This window comes from Jaculus jaculus, chromosome 4 (genome assembly GCF_020740685.1).
Source record: "Jaculus jaculus isolate mJacJac1 chromosome 4, mJacJac1.mat.Y.cur, whole genome shotgun sequence".
Classification (NCBI taxonomy): domain Eukaryota; kingdom Metazoa; phylum Chordata; class Mammalia; order Rodentia; family Dipodidae; genus Jaculus; species Jaculus jaculus.
The window spans coordinates 79,405,872-79,426,388 of record NC_059105.1 but is presented as its reverse complement, the minus strand read 5'-3'; the positions used below and the strand labels follow the sequence as shown (position 1 = coordinate 79,426,388).

The 20,517-nt window shown below is 40.6% G+C and overlaps 1 protein-coding gene across 5 annotated transcripts in view; it reads right to left on the bottom strand.

The window, feature by feature from the left end:
• The window catches only part of Rbms1 (RNA binding motif single stranded interacting protein 1), a 219,607-nt gene that overhangs the window by 94,733 nt on the left and 104,357 nt on the right, over positions 1–20,517 (bottom strand). For all 5 annotated transcript variants that reach the window (XM_004651875.2, XM_004651876.2, XM_004651877.2 and 2 more), the window contains exon 2: positions 2,660–2,835. In XM_004651875.2, the coding sequence (XP_004651932.1) occupies positions 2,660–2,835 (176 nt within the window). The remainder of the gene's footprint in view (positions 1–2,659; positions 2,836–20,517) is intronic.

Here is a 20,517-nt window from a genome sequence, read left to right as displayed (position 1 = left end):
CCATTTCCCTCCCCGCCACACACACCGGGTCACAGATGCGTGTGGCCACACCCAGCTCTTTCTGTGGGTTCTGGGAAGTGGAACTTGGAAGTCTACAGCCCAAGAGGCCTTTATACTTAAGTAGCAAGCACTCTTAACTGCTGAGCCATCTCCCTAGTCCTATGTTCTGCTTTTGAAAAATACTTTTCAAGCCAGGCGTGGTGGCACATGCCTTTAATCCTAACACTCGGGAGGCAGAAGTAGGAGAATCACCATGAGTCTGAGGCCACCCTGAGACTACAGAGTAAATTCCAGTCAGCCTGGGCAAGAGTGAGACGTTACCTCAAAAAAACAAAAAAAAAAAAAAAAACAAAACAAAAAAACCCACTTTTCTTTTATGTTCTATATCTGCTTTTACATTCCATGCACCATTGGTTTACAGCAAATACTCTAGGGTATCTTATCTCATGTCTGTGTTAGTAACTGGAGAAGATCCAAGCTTTCAGGAGAGCCAAATCATTTTTTTCCGTTGTCAGAGGTAGGGGTTTACACCTTTTCTGAGAAGTTCTATATACTTCTCTAAACTTGTTAATTATGTCTACTGGGTTTCTTCCATCCTACAATGAGTCACTTTCCCATAAGGATCTTGTCACTTCGATGTCACCAACTAGCTCTTCTTTATTGGAAACCATTAAGTCTAGAACAGCAATGACCTTCCTTGGCTTTCCAAGACACAAAACTTCCAGCAAGTTAAACCAAGTAATTATTAGACTCTTTGTGTTAAGTGGAAGAAAGCTTCCAGCTGATTTTAAGGCAGCATTCCTATTACTGTTATGTCTTGGCTGTGTACAACACAGATCAGTAAACTTTCAGGGTTTAATTCCAAAGCTGAGATCTTGAGAGAACCTTCCTTTGCAAAAGACAGGACAGGGTGAAGGTGGCAAAGTTACTGTGACTATTGATGACAGCAAAGGGTAATGTTTATAAAAATTAATCAAATCCATACATATCAAAGAGACTAACAATAAAATGGGAATAAATGTTTCTGGGAAAATGATAAAACAATCTTCCATTATCTTTGGTATATGGTATGATGCAATAAAAAAAGCACTGGCTCCATTTTCAAGTACTTATTTACCATATAGAAAGCATAGCATCCATCTATTATTTTATGGTTCCCTCGACACAGTCTCCTTGACGTCAACTCTCACCTTACACAATTTAAAACCAGCTGAGACACAATTTGCTTTTTGAAATCCTCTCCTTTTTTCATTGGAGTTAGTTTCATTTTTTGTTTCCTACAAAGTTGTATTTTTAGCTCCTTAGACTTTATGGCGCTCTATCTACCTGTAATTATGCTGCAGAAGCCTAAGAAGACGCCAATGAAAGGCCAGTAGCAGACAAGATAGCAAAAGGCCTGTTTGTGGCCTTCAACAGCTGCAACAGGGCAGGGCGTGCCTGGCAGGGTTCCAGCTGCCTTCGGCCAGGTTTAACCTCCAGAGTTGAACTTACTTTCAGAGCAATGGATGGCATGATCTCACTGCCATACAGTCCAGAAGAACAGGGCGGAAAGGAAGACAAGGGCAAGACATGCGAAAGCACTGAGGGTGACACCCAGTCCACAGCAGTCTCAAGCCTGGTGGCCACACCCTGCCTCTCACAAACAAAACAAAGCCACACAAGGCCAGATGTTAGCTTTAGTCCCAGTTTGGAAATACTTCCTAAATTAGTTTAATTTTTTTTTTTTTTTTGTAAAAAGAAAAGTAATGAATTTGGCCTTTCCCCAGGACAAGAGAAATGAGATGTCGTCAATAAGATGTTCTATAGTGGGAATTGCAGGGAATAGGAAACATTCTCCAGTATACCTCTCAGTGAACAGTTACACCACATTTCCTTTGTCAAGGACCATTCCTGTCCTAGGATAAAGATAATGTACTGCTCTCTGGGTGAACATTCATTGCTCCATGTGATTTGATGCGTTTAGTCTTTCCAAAATGACCTTGCACCCATGATGCTTCTGACTCCTTAGTTTAAACAAGTACTTTCTTACTTGGCTGAGTTAATGTAATTGCAGCAAAGCAGTATGTTTATATTCTGTTCATCAGCACAGCAAGATTAGCATATACTGCAGATTCACTCTGGAACTGCACATACATGTGTCCACCAGTTCATAAGATGCAAGGAGAGAGGTTGTTTTTTCAAAAGAGATAAAGGCGGACAAGGACCTCAAAACTCCAGGTGCTCAGAAGGTGGACTAATTTTATCCCAGCAGGAATTAAGAGCTTTGCACCCATTTAAGATGAGGTTTAATGGCTAATAACCGTTCTGACAGATAATGACAGCTGTTTTTTTTTTTTTTTTTTTATGAGATTCACTATTCCCTAGTATAGCTGCTATGAAAGATGAAGACTCCTAAAAGCTACCTAGCCATAGCTTGTTCTTGCCTACTTATCAAAGGTCAATAAATTAAATGCTATAAAGAAAATGCTCTAGTTTCATTTGTTGTGTAAGCATGTTTCTCATGCTAGCAATGTGTACTAAGTGTCCAAGAGCTTACCACTTGGAAATCCATCTCATTATTATGACACAAGGTTCCTGGCTTTGTCCTATATACTTCCCCTCTCCTCTACAAGATGGCCAAAGAAACAGCAGCTAAGACAGTAATAGCAACAATACTCACGGTTGACAGAGCTTCACCAGATCCTGGTCAGTGGTGTTGGGGGGCAGGCCTCGGATGTAGAGGTTCGTTTTGCTCAGCTGATCCCATCCTGAGTTGCTACTGCTGCTACTGTTGTTATTACTGCTGGTGGTGCTGGGACTGGGCGGGGCCATGGGGTGTGTTGGGACCAGAGACTGCTGTGAAACAAAGAGCAGGAGTGTCAGACCAACAAAGAGAGGCAAAGGACCAAGCACCCCATTCAGAGGTTGTATGAGCACCAATAAAATGAAGTCACCAAGGCTTAAACAGATTATCCTAAACTACTCTGATGGATACATTTTAATTTACACATGAAAAAAAAGATCTACTCACTCTACTTTCAAAAATGATCTCTTCTTGAAATAAAAGGATTTTTACTATGCAGCAAATTCTCTACATGTGCCTTAAATGTCGTTAAGTTTATGCAAAAATCAATTTGTTCACATATTTTAAAGAATATATCTTTTCAGACTCAAAATTAACTCGTATGAAGGCACATGATAATACTGTCTTAGTATTCAGTAATTTAGAAATCACTATACTTTTTAAAAAGCTTTCAAATTCTGGAGACTGAACACATCTGATTGAAAAGTAGCTGATTATTTTATTAAGAGGACTCTTAAAAACATCACTCTTCAAGTGTAAAATAGAATTTCATCCAGATCTCAAATGAGGACAACATGAGTAAGACAGATGTCACTGAGACATCTGGGTAAGATTCACAGGCATGTCTTTTGCTCTGGCTAACCTTGTGAAATTTAACCCCTGTGAGAATGGTGGAGTAGCTGGAATGCTTCCAGGGCCGCGCAGCAACCACCCCAACTCTTATAAAGCCCACAACCAAGGGCTCAGTGTGGTTTTACAGCCAGCAGCCACCTAGGAAGAGTGTCTGAAGTTGGACTCACACCAACTAATGCTCTGTGAGCTCATGGAAGGAAACCACAGCTCTCTGACCCTATGCTCCACACGAGGCTTTTGAGGAAGTTAAAGGGCTCAGCCTGAGATGGGAGTGAGCACAACCCAAGTGTCCTCAAAACAAAGGCTAGCAGGACAGAAATTTTCTTCTCTCATACCTTTTGTGTGAGTATAATAAATATACTCAGTCAAGGACATCACTTACATTAACAGTTTGAATACATAAAATTTAAATACTTACTAGCCATTGAACAAAGGCTTCAAATCTTATAACTAGACATTTATTACCACAAACAAGATCATTAGGTATATAGAAGAAAAATTAAATTTCACAGTAGAAAGTATGAAAAGTAGACCCATGCAATAAATGCCCCTCATTTACCTCAATAGCTCACTATACCTCATTTACCTCAGGTACTCATTGTAGATTCCTTGTTTTGAATCCCATTTTTGCCATAGTCATGGCTAATTCCACATCTCAACATACTGAGATCTCAGTAACTGAGAGATCTATTTGTTCTAGTCCTTTACTTTTCTACTCATTGCCCAGGGTCCTAGCTGAGATATCATCTGAGTTTAAACACTTCTTTATCAAAGGAGAATCTTCCAGGTCAGAAGGGTTAAAGCAGCATGTGAGGCTGGGGAAATGGCTCATTGGTTAAAGGTGCTTGCTCAACAAGACTGCCCATCAGTAGGAGGTGGATTCTGGAGCATCCCCAGGCTCACAGCCAAACAACAAGAGATCCTTTCTCAAACAAAATGGAAGGAGAAACCCAATACCCTAAGGTTTCCTCTGACCTCTACATGTGCGACCTGGCATTAATGTGTCCATACACACAAACACACACACATAGCTCCCCATTCCCAAAAGAGTCAGTGTGGAAATGGAATTTCCTGGAAGCTGAACTTGAACTAGGAATTCTACATTCTGATTAATATAAAAACAAAACTTATTCTCCCTGAGATCACCAACTCATGGGACCCATGTCATTCGTGAGCATGTGAACTCTACACTGCTGGGTTTTCTCTAAGGACTAAAGGTACTGCCTTCTAGATATAAAACTGCTAAGCCTCCTCGCTTGCTCTGCCATAGGTGGCACCTCAGACCCCTAGCTGAGCCACACAAGGGCCTGAAATACGTTAGTTCTTCCCTCCTTCTGGCATCTTTGTCTTCAGTTAGCTCTGTGAAAACAGTTGATACTTAAAATAAAATGTTGACTTGAACTCTCCTCTGTTGAGGGTTCACCAGAGGATCATAGTTCTTCACAGGCACAGTAAGGCTTCTCTTCTTCCTGGGATACAAAGTCTAGGAGATTACAGACCTTACTTTAACAACCCAAATATTTAGTAAGCTGAGGCAGAGGGATTACAAGTTTGAGGCTAGCCTGGGTGACATGATAAGACTGTCACAAAACAAAACATATAAGCACATCAGAATATGATTCAACTATACTGCTACATATAAAGGATGAAAACTGTATGTCAGAGAGTCCTGTATTTGGAGACACTATTCACAAAAGACAAGAAATTGAAACAACTTAAATGTCCATCAAGAGATGACAGGGTAAAGAACATGTAGGCACGTGCACAATAGAATACTATCCAACAACACAGATGGAACTGGAAAACATGGAGAAAAATGTGTGCAGAACCCCATCATATGTGGAATCTGAAAGAGCTAATATCATAGAAGTTGAGTGTAGGATGATCATGGCTAGAGGCTGGAGAAAGAAGGGAACAGAAATCATGTGGAAAGGTTTACCAAGAGAAAATAAATGAGAGTTACACAGAAGAGGGCCAGGCATGCTACTCCATAGCAGAATGACTATCAATAATAAATCTATAATAAAACTCAAAGAAAAGATTTTGAAAATGTTCAATGTAAAAAAATAATACTTGAGGAGAAAGATGTTAAACTTGATTTAAACATCACGTGACAGATAGATACACCAAAACATCACATAATTCCATTAACAGGTACCATTTTCTGTTTTTATGTATCAGTTAAAATAACTTCAATGAAAGTAAGTGATCTTTTGAATAATAATAAAAAATGAATTCTGAATATGGCTTTTGGAAGCTACAACTTATTACAGCTGAAAATTGAGAGTTGGCATTTTGAGAAGGTTTAACAGAAATAGGAAAAAAAAAACTCTACTCAGACTGAAATGCAAACATTGGCAATCATTAACTGTGGCTTGAGAACTTGAAATTTAAAGCAACTGCACATGTAGTTAGACTACATGCCTTTACAGCACAAAAGGTAAACGTAACAAAACTTACTAAGGGATGACTTTTAGAAGCTACTTCAGTCACTGGTTGCCTTTTCACATTTGCCTCTGAAAATCCTTGGCCTGCTGTGGAATTTGAAAAGACCCCCCCCACCACCACCAAGAATGAGGCTCAAATCTACTTTAAACACATTCAATCTAATTAAGACCCCAATGGCTAGCTGACCTCAGTTAAGTGCCTATTCAGCCTCAAAGAGCCAACAGTCTGTCTCAGCCTTTCGTCCCATAAACAGGCTACATTTCTGTGTTTCCATGTGTAGGCAAACAAGGTAATGTAGTTTTTTTTTTAAATAACATTTATCTAGAATTAGTTTAAATGCCAAAAATTGATGGTAAACAAAATCAGTAATGAATAAGTGGGGTGACTGTTATCAGCAGATGGCCCATCCTGCCTGCAGGAAGAGTACTCAACAGCACTCTGGAGCACTTCCTGCATGGGCAGCATGGAGGGGCACTTCCTGTGTGGACAGCACCGGTAGTGTATTTCCTGCATGGCTGGCACTCAGGGAACACTTCCCGCATGGGCAGCAATGTCATTTCCAGCCTGTCCTGAGGACACACTAGGAATTTTTCACTAAGACGCAGGCACAAGGCAACCACCCACAGAGTACTTTTATAGACCTCTTCATCCCATTACCCCTCCCCCCACACACACACATCAGTAATACCTTCTACAATGTAAAGCTACAAGTCCTTTACAGATAAAACAAAATTAGGGCTGGAGAGATGGCTTAGTGTTTAAGGCACTTGCCTGCAAAGCCTAAGGACCCTGGTTCGATTCTCCAGGTCCCACATAAGCCAGATGCACATTCCTCTGGAGTTTGTTTGCAGTGGCTAGAGGCCCTGGCGAGCCCATTATCATGCCTTACCTCTCTCTCTCCAATAAATAAATGTAAAATCTTTAATATAAAAACAAAATTAACCATATGGGAACTGCAATATATTAATAATCACCAACATTGTAATAGAAGATCATTCAGCAAATATCATTAAAGTCAAAGACTTCTCATTTTAAATTGTTGTCTCATTTCCTTATTACTTATAAGCTAAAAAACAGTGTTCTGATGAGACTTATAGGTGAAATAACCCCAGTTTTACCTAAGAAATTCCGTAAGATTTCTAGGATACTGTAAAGAGAAGGAAAATCTAGGATGTGCATTTGTATTTGTCTTCAAATTTCCTTAAGGCTACTGCCCTTACAATTAACAAAGTTGTAACCTGCACCCCATCTTAAGAACTGAAAATCCTCCCCTTCTGTAGTTCTTACACACACCTGCATCATCTTTACCCCTCACCCCAAACATCAATGCTGTGTTTTATCCAGAAACAAAATAATCACTCTGGTTGCTCATGAGAGCACAGAAGTTATGGAACAATATCATTTTCCCAGGGAAGCAATGTAACATCAAGCTTCAGATGAACTGACTACTATGTAAAGATACTACAGGTGACACTAATGTCCATGTGCTTATTTATCTAACTTTCCAGATGCCAAAGCAAAGAATCAACTTAAAAGCACCATCAAACAGGAGCTGGGGACACTCAAGCCACACAGAATCTGTCTCGACTGCCTTTCTCAAGCATTGGAATGGATTCTGGGAAAGTTTTGGTGCAGGAAACTGGAAAAAGAAAACCAAGAAGTGGATGATGAAGTAGTGAGTTCTAACAATCTGGGCCCGGATGCAGCTGCTCCTCTGGGTAGATGAGGGCACGAGGTGCCTGAGGCCAGGCTGTCTATGAGCAGCACCTACTTGAAAGAATAGTGCCTCTTACACATGCAGTGTCCACTTATTTGTATGGAGGAAGTGAGGGACAGATAAACTAATTGTATTTGACATAAGGCTATCAGAGCTTAAAATCACCTAAGTGATCAATGAATGGCTTCTCCTATCTTTGCTGTCCCTTGTTTGGAAGCAAATTTGGGAGCTCATCAAGATTATGGGAAATAAACAACAGACCACCAGGTATTTTTTTCAGATGTAAGCCTGTCAAAGGAGATGGGGCCATGCTGTATTTGTTATTCAAATAAACATCTAAAAATAAAAATTGTCTAATGGGCTTCATAATTTCTTCTCTAATATATTTACTAAAGCTGACCCTTCAGGTAAACTGCAATCTACTTGGACACCTCTTCACTTAAGTTCATGGATACAGTATCATTTCCCTAGCCTTTTGGAAAAAACAAACTACGACTTCCATTGTGGCATGCAACATGCCTGAACACATGAAGACCTTGCTGCAGATGTGAATGGCAACTTAAACAAAAGCGGAAAGTTCTTAGATTAAAACCACTTGGACAAAGTGGAGGCAGTGGCTGGAAAGGGCATGAGAAGGAGAGAGAATAAGAATGCCAGTAAATCCACGGCAGAAAACACATTAAATGCAATGCATGGTTTCTGTGGTCACATTCACCCAGATCCCACCAAGAAACTATAATCCCTGTCATTCAAATACTCTTTAACGGCACTTCTGTGGTACTACATGTGAACAGCCCAATAAATCTGTTCCCTCCATAGGTTTTGCCAAGAACCAAAGTGACCAGGCAGGTTGCCCACTGTAAACTCCAGGCCAAGAAACACAGTAGGGCTTGTCTTCTGTGATGCTTCCAATTTTTGTAACAGCATTATAAATGTCTGTATAAAGGGACAGTGCATAAGAATTAAAGACCAGTATAAAGACAGCGGACTCAAGAGGCTAAATTGTAGTTATTCACTAGAAAACAGAGGGACAAACAGAGAGGTGAAGACCCAAAGCTTTCAAAACTTCCTTGCCAGGGAACACATTAATTAGGAAGGGAAAGCTTCTTGACAGTGGGCTTCCAGCCTTATCTACTCTTCATCACATCACACGTAATGGTATGGGTGGGTGAAGGTGCTAAAAATAGTAAGAGTCCAACCAAGGGAAGATGGGGAGGAGAGAGGACAACACAGCAAGGGACAGAAAGGTTGAAGAAGGCTTCACAGAAGAGGTGGGCTGCTGAGTAAGCTGAATATGAATGTCCAGGTGTGAAGAGTAAAAGCAATGTCACATATGAAAAGTGGGGAGGGACCAGCCAAGACAAGAGAGGAAGGGCCGTTCGCTATGAGAGTCAGTGACATGGCCAACCTGATGGGTTAGCAGTAAGCTCTGATAGGCTGATAGGGGAGGGTACTGAAACGGCTGTGGAAGATTCTAGAAAGCAAGATAGAGTATATGATATCACAGGTTACCAGCCTCACAGAAGGAACACAGAAGTATATGCTAGTACATTAATAGAATAACTTTTGGCAACCACAAACTAGGAAAGCACCCCCACACACACATACGCACAGACACACAGAGAAAGATTATTGGTTAAGAAAATCAGAATATATTCTATCTTCCTTGGACATAAAATAGAATGAATATCAGGCTATCTGCAAAGACCCTGCCAGAGAAATGAAATGACAGAGTGGACAGGCAGACTCCACAACCAGAGCCTATCTACTCCATGTACCTAAAATGGACACAAATTACAACAAACCCAGCTCCGGATACCCCGGGCCAGCACTGTGGCTCTAGGTAGTCACCGATGGCTTGAAGGAGATATTCAAAAATATAAGCTAGACTGAAATGACAATGAAGGCCTAAAGGAATAAATTTAAAACAAAAATAATGTAATATCCAGGAGTCCAGACACTGGAGTGCCCTCAGGGTATAAACAACATTACAGCAGAAATCGCCTTAACCACCCAGATCTATTGGGATGTGGTGTGTCAGCAGCTGGTGCTGTTGTGTTTCAGCACTATCAAGTCATACTTCTTATTGTTTGTTTTTACCTAAAAGGGCTATGGGATAGTTTCAAAGACACCTGAAAAGAAAACTCCAAACAATAAGCAAATTACATCCTAGGCAAACAGCTACCAGAACACCGTAAACAAGATCCTTCTCAACTTCAGGTGAGAAAATAATGGTCTCTCAGAGCTCTGAATGCAGCTGTAGAGTGTTTTTCTCCTTCTAAGCCCCAAATGCAGAGCTTCCAGTCCATGTTGATTTTCTGCCTCAATAAAGAGCCTTGTGAACCACAGGAGAGCAAACCCTGCCTTTCATTTTTACTTAAAATAAAAAGATAACTTAGGAAAGGTGAAAGGCTGTTCTATGGTGACAGTTCTGAGCACCTCTGCACTGCTCTGCATTTCCAGCCTCCCAGGAGCTTTGGGAGTCCAGGGCCATGACTTCCTTTCCAGCTGTTCTCCAGAGTCAATCAGCAGCACAGTTTGTGTCTTTCCTTAGACTTGCTTGTAAGTGAAGATTTCTTGCTGAGGTTGCAAAATTCTCAGGGTGGAAAATACCCATTCTGAAAAGTACTTTCTCCACATTAAACAATACTTACAGAAAACACTACAAAATGATTAAGCATTAAATTAGGATAATGAGGAGCAAACTTTAAAAAAAAATTAAAAAAAAAACAACATTAAATCACTTGATTCAAGTCACTTATTTTAGATACAGAGGGACTTGTGAGTAGGACTCTTGGTTTGTGGGGACATCCAGGAAGATCTTTGCCAGTTTTAAAAAGAAGCAAACTGTAGCTACTCATAAAGTGAGTTTTAAAAAACAAATCTCCATCTCACTGCCTGATTTCCAGTCCAGTATCTACTTAGAATAACAAGGGGGAGGGGGACTCAAGATCACAAATTCCAGTAAATGTCCACTGGAAAAAGGAGACTCTTGAAGGACAGCAGACAGGAAATAGAGGCAGGAGCAATATTATTTTTAAAAAGGTTGAGAAACACAGATTGAACCCAACCCCTCACTTTTCCGGATTCCTGAGGTCCAGAGAAGTCAAACCACATATCTTATGCTACCTAGCAAATTAGAGGGGAAGTGAGGTACACATTCCTACCACTGCTGTGGTAACGTCTGGTTCTTGTTGGCTGTAAGGATAGCATGGAAGATGGTACAGGTTAAATTCTTAAGGAGTTTTTTTTTTTTTTTAAATGAATGAAAGTGATATAGTGATATAGCATGGTCTTTGTATACATCATATTCATCCCATATTTATCCACTCAACTTCTATGTTCTATTGAAGGTCCATGCCTGTGCTAGATGTTCAGTTTCTTGCTTTATAAAACCTCCTAATTCTTGAAACATGCCTGTGAATGCCACTCATTTGTCTTTTGTATAGAAATGGAATAGCTTGTGTTTCTATTTTTGTATTAAAAATTGGTGGATAGCATGCATGCTTATCATTTCTACCTTCTCCAAGAATATTAAAGAAATCAGGATTTTTTGAGCAAAACTCAGTTTTATTATAGTAGTTTGAATGCCTTTCTGTCTGAGCAGCACATATGAGGTTTACTGGCAGTGTAAATGGCTTGGATTGGAAACCCTTGAAAACTATCTATAATAGCCCACCCAATATCTAGTTATACATTGTAAATCCTTACACCTACAAAAAGTGATGTTGGGCTGGACAGATGGCTTAGCAGTTATGGTGCTTGCCTACAAAGCCAAAGGACCCACATAAGCCAGATGCACAAGGTGGCACATACATCTGGAGTTTATTTGCAGTGTCTAGAAGCTGTGGTGTGCCCATGCTCTCTATATATCTGCCTCTATCTCAAATAAATAAATCAACAAATATTTTTTTAAAATGTTGTTAACCTCTACTTCCTTAAAATGGAATATTTGTAAGAGTTTTCCTTTTGTGTTCTATAATGCTTTCTTTTAATCTGAAGTTTCTTAAATATATAAGATCAAATCAACTCTCTAACATACGTTTGATTTTTGTCCTTTGTAAGTCCAAATATCAGTATGGATCCTGTTTCCAGCATGGACCAGAACCCTCTGGGGAACTGAAAACTCTGACCTTATTCAGTATTTCCTATTTTCTCCTTTGCATAGAGACAGTTTCTTAAATGTCAGATTCTATTTTATGCTACCATGTTTGTGGGCAGCACGTCTTCCGACGACAGGAACTCTGAGACTTCACTCTGCGTGGGGTCGCCCTTGCTCTACTGGCCATCACGAGCAGTGAGGGCACTGGCCTAGGCACATGGAGGTGCTTTCTATCCAAGCCAAATGTCAGGCCAGATATCTTTTCTTTCTTGAACTTTCTGAAGCAGATAAATTGACACAGAAACTTGCTGCAAAGCAGAGTCTAGGAAGAGGTTTCAAAGTTTGTGTAAATCAAACCCAGCTTTCTCCCTTAGGTTTTACTCTATACAGAGATTTACTGCTCAATAAAAAAACTGAAGTGAATATATGAGCTTAATGAACACTCTTCTGTGGCTAAAGTCACCAACAAATCAACTCACTGTCTTAAGCAAAATGAGCTTAAGAAGGTGGACACTTCCAGCACAGAGGATGCTTGAGAGTGCTTTTCCAAGGAACCGTTAGAAATGTACACAGTCCTATCTGTCCAAAACAGAGACCTAGAACCTCTGTGGTTGGCATCTGGGTGTCAGAATCAGTGGGCATCACACATGCCTATTTTCCATCCTTTTCTTTCATGATATTTAGCTTCTCTCTAGATCTCTGACTTTTGCTACATGCCCTCTACTGTCCACTGCTACCCAAACTAGCCAAAGTACTATTAATGAGTACTCAAAATGGGTTCCAAAATCCTTGCCTTTTAAATACACAAAACAAGAAGACATTGCTATGCCTCCTCACACACCACTAAGAAACACAAAGAAGGTTATGCTGGGGAGAGTGGCGTCTGGAGACACCACACTCGAGAGCAGTGACGTATACCACCCAACCCAAAGCAGCCAGAAAATGTTCCAGAACAGGGAAAGAAAACACAGGCCTGAGCCTGACACTGCAATGGTCCCTGGCAGGGCAAGTGGTGTAGCTGAGTACTATTATGATTTCAAACACAGCAGAACTGAAACTTCAGAGTACCCCTGTATATTGCTAAATCGTGTTCCTAAAGCAGGGAGGGGCCACATTTCTTTACAGAGGCAACTTTACAGATTCACAAAATCCAGGTGCTTGGATACTTCTCTTATATTTTTGTCTAGATTGCATCTCAGAACAGCATTCTCTGGCCAGTTTAAAAGTTAAGGAAGAAGGCAAAAAGGGATAAATGAAGGGCAATGATGGACTTAGCTATTTTTTTTAGGATCAGAGTCAGGCAATGGTAACTTCTAGTGTGGAATACACTTTCTGCACTGTGGCCAGAAGGCCAGAGAAGCCCATCCACTTGCATGCAGCAGAGGATAACAGTTACTCCATGGCTCTTCCCTGCCATGCAAGAATCAATCTTAGTTACATAGGAACTGCTCAGGTTAAATTATCACAGGACTTCAGAAGAACTTCCATCACAATCAGATAAAGCTCAAATGTAAGGACAGTTAAATCCTGCCTGGATATAGTTTTGAAAGGTAACATACAAATTACAAACATTAGGGCCATAACTGACACATAAATTCTTGAATGGGCATCATGATGTTGTCCCTAGAAGCTCATGAAGAGTCTTTCTGCATTACAGCTTCTATCTTCACACCATTCCCCTTACAGAAAACTCCAGTCTCATCTACCAAGGACAGGTGATATGCAAGTCCTGGCTAGCAGTTGTCCTAGAAATGATGTGACAGGAACAATGCTTTCCTCTTACCAGGTAGGTAGATTCAGCTTTTTGTTTACCCAGTTTGATTGGGCCTATGCTATTTTTTTTTTCTTTTTGTTACCACAAAAACCAGGCAGTCTTTAAGAATAGCAAAATAGGGCTAGAGAGATGGCCTAGCAGTTAAGGCACTTGCCTGCAAAGTCAAAAGAGTCAGATTCCATTCCCCAGTACCCATGTAAGCCAGATGCCCAAGGTGGCATATGTGTCTGGAGTTCATTTGAAATGGCTGGAGACCCTGGCTCACCCATATTCCCTCTCTCTCTGTATCTCTCACAAATAAATAAATAAAAATAAAATATTTTTTAAAAATTTAAAGAAAGGTATCATAAAATAAGGGTGGGAAGATATAGCTCATTGGTAGAGCTTAGTATATGCATGGCCCTAGACTCAATTTCAGTATCACTATAAAAAAATCTAGGCCAGGGAAATTTATGGAAAAATGCGTTTTTCATAACGAACTGCTATTCACAGTAGTAACTGCTAATATTACTGAGTACATTTAAGTTTTTGAGCCAAACTAACTGTTTTCTATGCATTCTCACATTTGATCACAAAATGTGTGTTTATTACTATTTTACAGATAGGAAGAGGGGTATATGGAGTTCCCCAGCCTCACCGAGAAGGGGCAGTCAGTTTATAAAATAAAGATCTGTCCAACAACCTTTTCAGAAGCTAGGTAGAAGAGGAATGGTAGGAAATGAAGGGTACACCACTTTGTTTCACAATACTGGAGACTTCACGATACACGCTTGTGCCATTTAAGGTTTTTATAAAAACTTGCCTTTGTTATGAGCAGTATGCTTACTTAGCACATGGTTATTAAACCCTTCCGATAAAACAAAATCGAAAGACTTGGCTCAAGAAACTGGCTGCCAGATGTAAAACCAAGTGACAAGCTGCTCCTTCCTGCAACATCAGCGCAGCGCTGCTCTGGAGGGAGATTACTGTCAGAAAGCAAAGCACCTGCTGTCCTCCGGGTCTTCCCAGTGTATTACCTGGGTGGTGTTTCATCTTGAAAACAGATTCTCACTTCCTACTATGGTATTCCTACATTTGAGAGGAATACCAATTCCTCCCCACACTTGACCCCTTGTCCTCAAGGGAGCATTCCCCCCTAGCTGCCGTTCCATCCTATATTGCAGAGCTTGCATCAAGAGCTCAGGTGTCAGGTGAAGAACTATGGGCTGACAAATTTGGAACCATGCAATTACTGTAGAGGTTAAAGCACTGTATGCTGAACAGCTCCAGGGGACAGGGAGATGGGCAAAGTGACCCAGGACTAGATGGTGGCAGAGCCCAAGTGTGTTAAAAAGGAGTTGACACCTAAGGAGAAATGTATTAACAATCACTTTCCTGGGTGAAACAGGATCTTTGCTTTCTCTGGAAATGTATAATAATACTTCCCTCCCCACACTGAAGCATCTCTGAACAAATTCCAACCTCCATAACAGGTGGTCTTAAAAATTCTGAGTTTAAAATTTAAAACACCAGGGACACTAAACAAATGATGACTGATAGCAAGAATTACAATTCATAAAAACATAACCAAGCCCTAATAGTCTGAATCTTTTTGTTTTTGGATGCATGGAATTTGTGGGTATTTCTCTTTTCAAAACAAATTAATCAGAATTACTAAGTCTTGGAGAAGATGTGATCACATTGGGTTCCTCCAGCCTTTGATAATGGCCACATCTGGTCAACTAGTTGTTATTCAGTTTGCCAGAATTCACCTGATTAGACTCTCAATTGAAAAATGACACCTTCACTCTAATGCTTTTAATTGATTTTTAACCTTAGGAAGTGTCAGACAGAGAGCTTTTAAAAGGATTAACATTGGTATAGTCATGTCAGTGGTTTGATAAAATTCTTTCCAAGAAATGACACTAACACAAACCCCTCCAGCATAGTTAAGAAAAAGAAAGAAAATGGTTATTCTTGAAAATGCACCATCTCTTATAATGGTCAAGTTAATCAGTTTAGCTATTCCAATAGACTTTAATGCGATTGGTCTGTCAGGATATTTAACATTTACAGCTTACACAGTGAATGCAGCACTGTATATATGCATTAAGCTATACCAAAATTAAAGGCGAAATATAAAAAGTGGTCAGAAAGTAGAAAATAATGATACTAGTTTTCTATGGCTTCTGTACCAAATCAGCACAAACTGCATATCTTAAAACCACATGGCCAGGTCAGGAGGTTAGTCATCCACAATCAAGGTGTTGGCATGCTCTGAAAGTTCTAGGTGAGAGCCCTCCTCCAGCTCCTAGTGGCTACTATGGCTTCCTGCCTTGGGGCCTCAGATCCCAACCTCTCCTCTATCCTCACATGGCCTTCTCTCTCTGACCCTCCTCATAAAGCAACTACAGCTATTGGATTGGGTACCCAACTTAAATCCAGCTTGATTGCAGCTCAAGCTCCTTGGTTAAGTTACACCAGCAAGAGCCCTGATTCCAAACAAGGTTACATTCTCAAGTTCTCGTTAGGCATGGCTTTTATGTGAACAATATTCACCTCATTGCAGAGGTTTTCTTCACAGGGTTAGTTTGACTTTCCTAGCTGTACTTAAAAGAAAATGTTGGCTGTGTAATCATAGAATGTGTATTTCTAAGAATTATTTTTAGAAAGTGTAGTAAGTTGAAATACCAACTGATTCTTTAACTATAACTGGGTCTAACATAAACATGGGTCATCTTATCCAAGTAAAATTCATCTATGGCATGGGCATTGAGGAAGGGGGCACATCAAAAGATTAACTGTCATTAGAAAATAGCAGATGCTCCAATTTGCTTCTGAAATATTTTTATGGCTACAACACAGAACAAGTCTAGTATCCCCTTCTGTTACTCAAATTTGTGAGGTGGGCTTGTGTTCACATGTTCCTGTGGGGGCAGGTGCATATGGCTGTGTGTGACAAGGCTAGAGGTTGATGTCAGGTGTCCTCCTCAAAAAGTCACCTTATGTTTGAGACAAAGTCTGTCACTGAACCTGCAGCTAGTAATCCAGCTGAACTAGCTCGCCAGCAAGCGCCAGGGGTCCTCGTGTCCTGACATCCTCAGCACTAGCATTACAGAGGCACGCTGCGGTGCCTAGCTTTTATAAGGGTGCTAGGGATCAGAACTCAGGTTCTCATGCTTGCGGAGCAAGCATTCTACTGACTGCACCATCTCCCTCAGGTCCACCTTCAAAGTTTAAATCACTAGTGAAACTATAATTCCCCTAAAGTACTCCTCAAAACAGTAACCAAAGTTCTTAGCCTAGATGACTTCTAAATAGGCAATGCAGCATTTAGGATCGAGAGCCCGGATTCTGGAAGCACACTGCCTGAGTTCTGGTACCAGTGTGGCCACTCACTTCCTGTGATGATGGTAAACTTAACCTCTCCAAACCTCAGCTCTTCGCTGACAGAACAAGGACCATGCCACCTATTCTACTCTAGCTCACAGAGCTAGTACGGAGATTATGTGACGAAGGGCTATGAAACCTGGAAGCAAATGCTAAGCTTGTGAGACATGCTTGGTGACTCTTGCTCAGTCTACCTTTCTCCACCACCAGTTCTAATCTTCAAAACTTAACTATACCCAAAGCTGCTTCTTAGATCACACTTCCTCCTCTCAGGCTCCTTTGTATACACACAAAAAAGACAAAAAAAAAGACAAAAAGTGGAGAAAAACAGGATTAAACAAAATAAAGCATCATATGAGCTCAAAGTATATGATGGGTGCTTACTCCCCCAAAGGGGGCTGGAAAAGGTAACCTGCTCAAAACTGACATTATTTTTGTAGTTTTTCATTTAAGTCAGTATTATCACCTGAAATTTTAAATGTGTTTGGGTTTGGGTAAGAGCTCCTCTTTGAAATCCCAAAAGTTCCGGCATGTGGCTCCCAGTACGCAGGGTGGACATGTGATCTGGAGGGAACATAACATACAGACGTGCACCTGTCCCAAGAGTGACGCTTCCAGTTTGTTCTTAAGCGTGGGTTGCTGTCACAAAAGGCCATCAATTTACAATGTTCGGTATCATTATTACAAAAGATGTTCTCTTCCTCTATCCTAATATGCTGTATGCTCATAAGAGACTCAGAACTTAAGCTGGTACTCCTGGGTCAAAAGTTCATCAAATGACTAGTTTCTGGGCTAATCTAGAGCCCTAACCACTACTGACTTTCAACAGAAAATCCAAACCATCAAATAAAGTTTCTGTGGGGAAATACAGTTTAGCTGCAAAAATCTCAGTTTAGAACCTATCTGTGAAGTAAAATAATGGTTGCATTTTTTTTTTTTTTTTGTTTAGTCAGAGACTAATTATGTAGCCACTGCCCCTTCCCCAGCTAATCTGGAATTCATATATTGCCTAGACTGGCCTTAAACTTGCAATCCTACTGCCTTGGTATCACCAAAACTGGCATTATAGGTGTATACTACCACACCCAGTGATTTTGTTAAACTAAAACCTATAATTTTATTAATATAGATAAAGCCATAATCTAAACAGTTAAGTTAATGTATTGGCTAAGAATTAATGATTAACAAGCCAATTGTTATAGATTGAATATGAGCTCCCCCCAATGCATGTGTTCAAATTTTGGCCACCATCCAATGTGATTGTATAAAAAATTGAACTTTTGGGAGGTAATTAGTTCTTGAGGGTGTAGCCCTACAGAATGGAATTAGTCTCCTTAGAAAGCAGACTCCCCAGATCCCAAGAACTATATGGTTCTCTTTCCATTATGTGAAGATGCTACAGATGACAGTTCATACACCAAAGTAGAGCTCTGACAAGAAGCAAATAATGTGTGCCCCCAATCCCAGATATCCAGCCTTCAGATTTGAGAAAGAAATCTCTGACGTCAAAGAGCCATCTAATCCCTTGTGCAGAATATCCCCAACTAAAATACCAACCACATGCTTTTTTATTCACTGGGTTGTATTAAGTCTCCTTCGTGGGGCTGGAGAGGTGGCTCAGCAGTTAAGGCGCTTGCTTGCAAAGCCTGACAGTAACCAGGTAAAGCCAGATCCATAAAGTGGTGTATGTACCTGGAGTTTGTTTACTGTGGCAAGAAGCCTTAGAGTGCCCATTCTCTCTCCTTGCAAATAAATAAATATTAAGTAAATGTTTTTTCAAATCTCCTTTGTGTAGAACATCCCAAACTAGGCCACAACCACATGCTTTTCTACTCACTGAGTTGTATTAAATTTCCCTCAGTATTTTTCACCTAAGTCTAGGATTTTATGATTATTTATTCCTGTTAAAGTCTGTTTTACAATCTAGGGCTTATCTTCAGGTGTGCTGGCGAAACTCATTGCTATTCTTTGCAGATCATCATTTTCCTAGATAGATGTCCTCTGAAGAAGTGACAGCGTGTTGTCTACCTGGTTGTACAAGTTGCTGTTTTCAACAAATTTGATCACAAGATATTCACTTCTCTTTATCAAGTTCTATGACAGTCCTTGATGTTCCTGGCTGATTTTCTCTCTAGCTTCTATAGTTTATGGCCATCTGTACAGAAGTTATAATTTTCAAAACACTTATGAAAGAGGCTAGTGGTTAAAATGAGAAACATAAGCTTATATTATAGTAATGAGTCTTTATCATAATGCTCCTTCTTACAGTCTTTCATAAGGAGGGAGAAATTAGACCTAGGTAAATCTTTTTTTTTTTTTTTTTTTTTTTTTTTTTTCTTTTCAAGGTAGGGTCTTACTCTAGCCCAGGCTGACCTGGAATTCACTATATAGTCTCAGGGTGTCCTTGAACTCTCAGCGATCCTCCTACCTCTGCCTCCAGAGTGCTGGGATTAAAGGCATGCTCCACCACACCTGGCACAAATCTTTACTTTTTAACAGGAGCTATGAACTGTGAACCATTCTTTTCCCTATAATGAATGGTAACAAATTGCATTGATAAGTTTTGTGGACAGGGCTGAGCATATGGGGACTGTGCAAGAGCTGCACATCATGGTCAACTGGCCTCTCTGCTCCACCAGCCAGGTTAGTGATGGAGGAATTCCATGCAATGGCATGAGCCCTGAATCCTCTCCTATCTCTGCTGCCAATGGATGCCTAAAAACAGCAGGGAGGATGAGGAAAAGGGTCAACAAAGGGAGCAAAATGCCAACTCACTGCCATCATTATATTTGGTTGTTAAGATACTAAGGAATTTCTCCTCCCTGCTGTATGTTCTCCAAAAGATCCCCAAGTCCTCCAACCCCTTCCCCCTTACACACACACACACACACACACACACACACACACGCGCGCGCGCGCGCGCGCGCGCGCACCAGACAGTTACTTGAAACATTGTAATTACAGGATAAATATCTAGTAGGAAATATAAAAAGAAAAATAAAACAACTTTCCCCCATCCTGGGTTTTAGAGAGTTTCCACTGAGCCCTGGGATTACAGCTAGCTCAGTACGTCGACAGAATGGCCCCAGAAGCCCTCTCCTGCAGAAAGTCAGATGGCATTAGTGCAGGAGTCTAGCTTGGCCAAGGGTTCAAGAAACATGTGTGATCATCGTTTTTGACATGGTGCTTTAGAGCAGTACCCCCGTTTTTGTCTTCAGTTTGGACTCATGAACCCGTCATTCTCTACTAGACACCATTTGTATTTCCAGTGTGCATTACTTCTAGACTTGCACAGTCCCTGCTTTATAAGACAGTTTATTCTTCACCTGTGCTAAAATGCAGAGCAGCCCCTCAGAGTTCTGGGGGCTTCTAAGCCACATGAAGACCTCAAAATGCCCCACAGTGTCAGGTACGCATGCTACAGACATCTAAAGAATTACTTTTCTGATCAGCACCAAGGAGATTCTGATTGGGGCCACACTTTAGAAATGCTAAGGTAATATCCAGTAGATCTTAGGCAGCCTGTCACTGAAATCCAGAAACTATGGGGATAATCCTGCATGCAAGGTCCCCTCCATGGTTTCTACAGTGAACTGTGTCTTCAGAACACTATGGCTCTGTCTTTTCCCCTCTCAAAGGACACTACTTCTTGTCCTTTACTCCCGACAGCTGACTTCCCACTCTTCAGATGA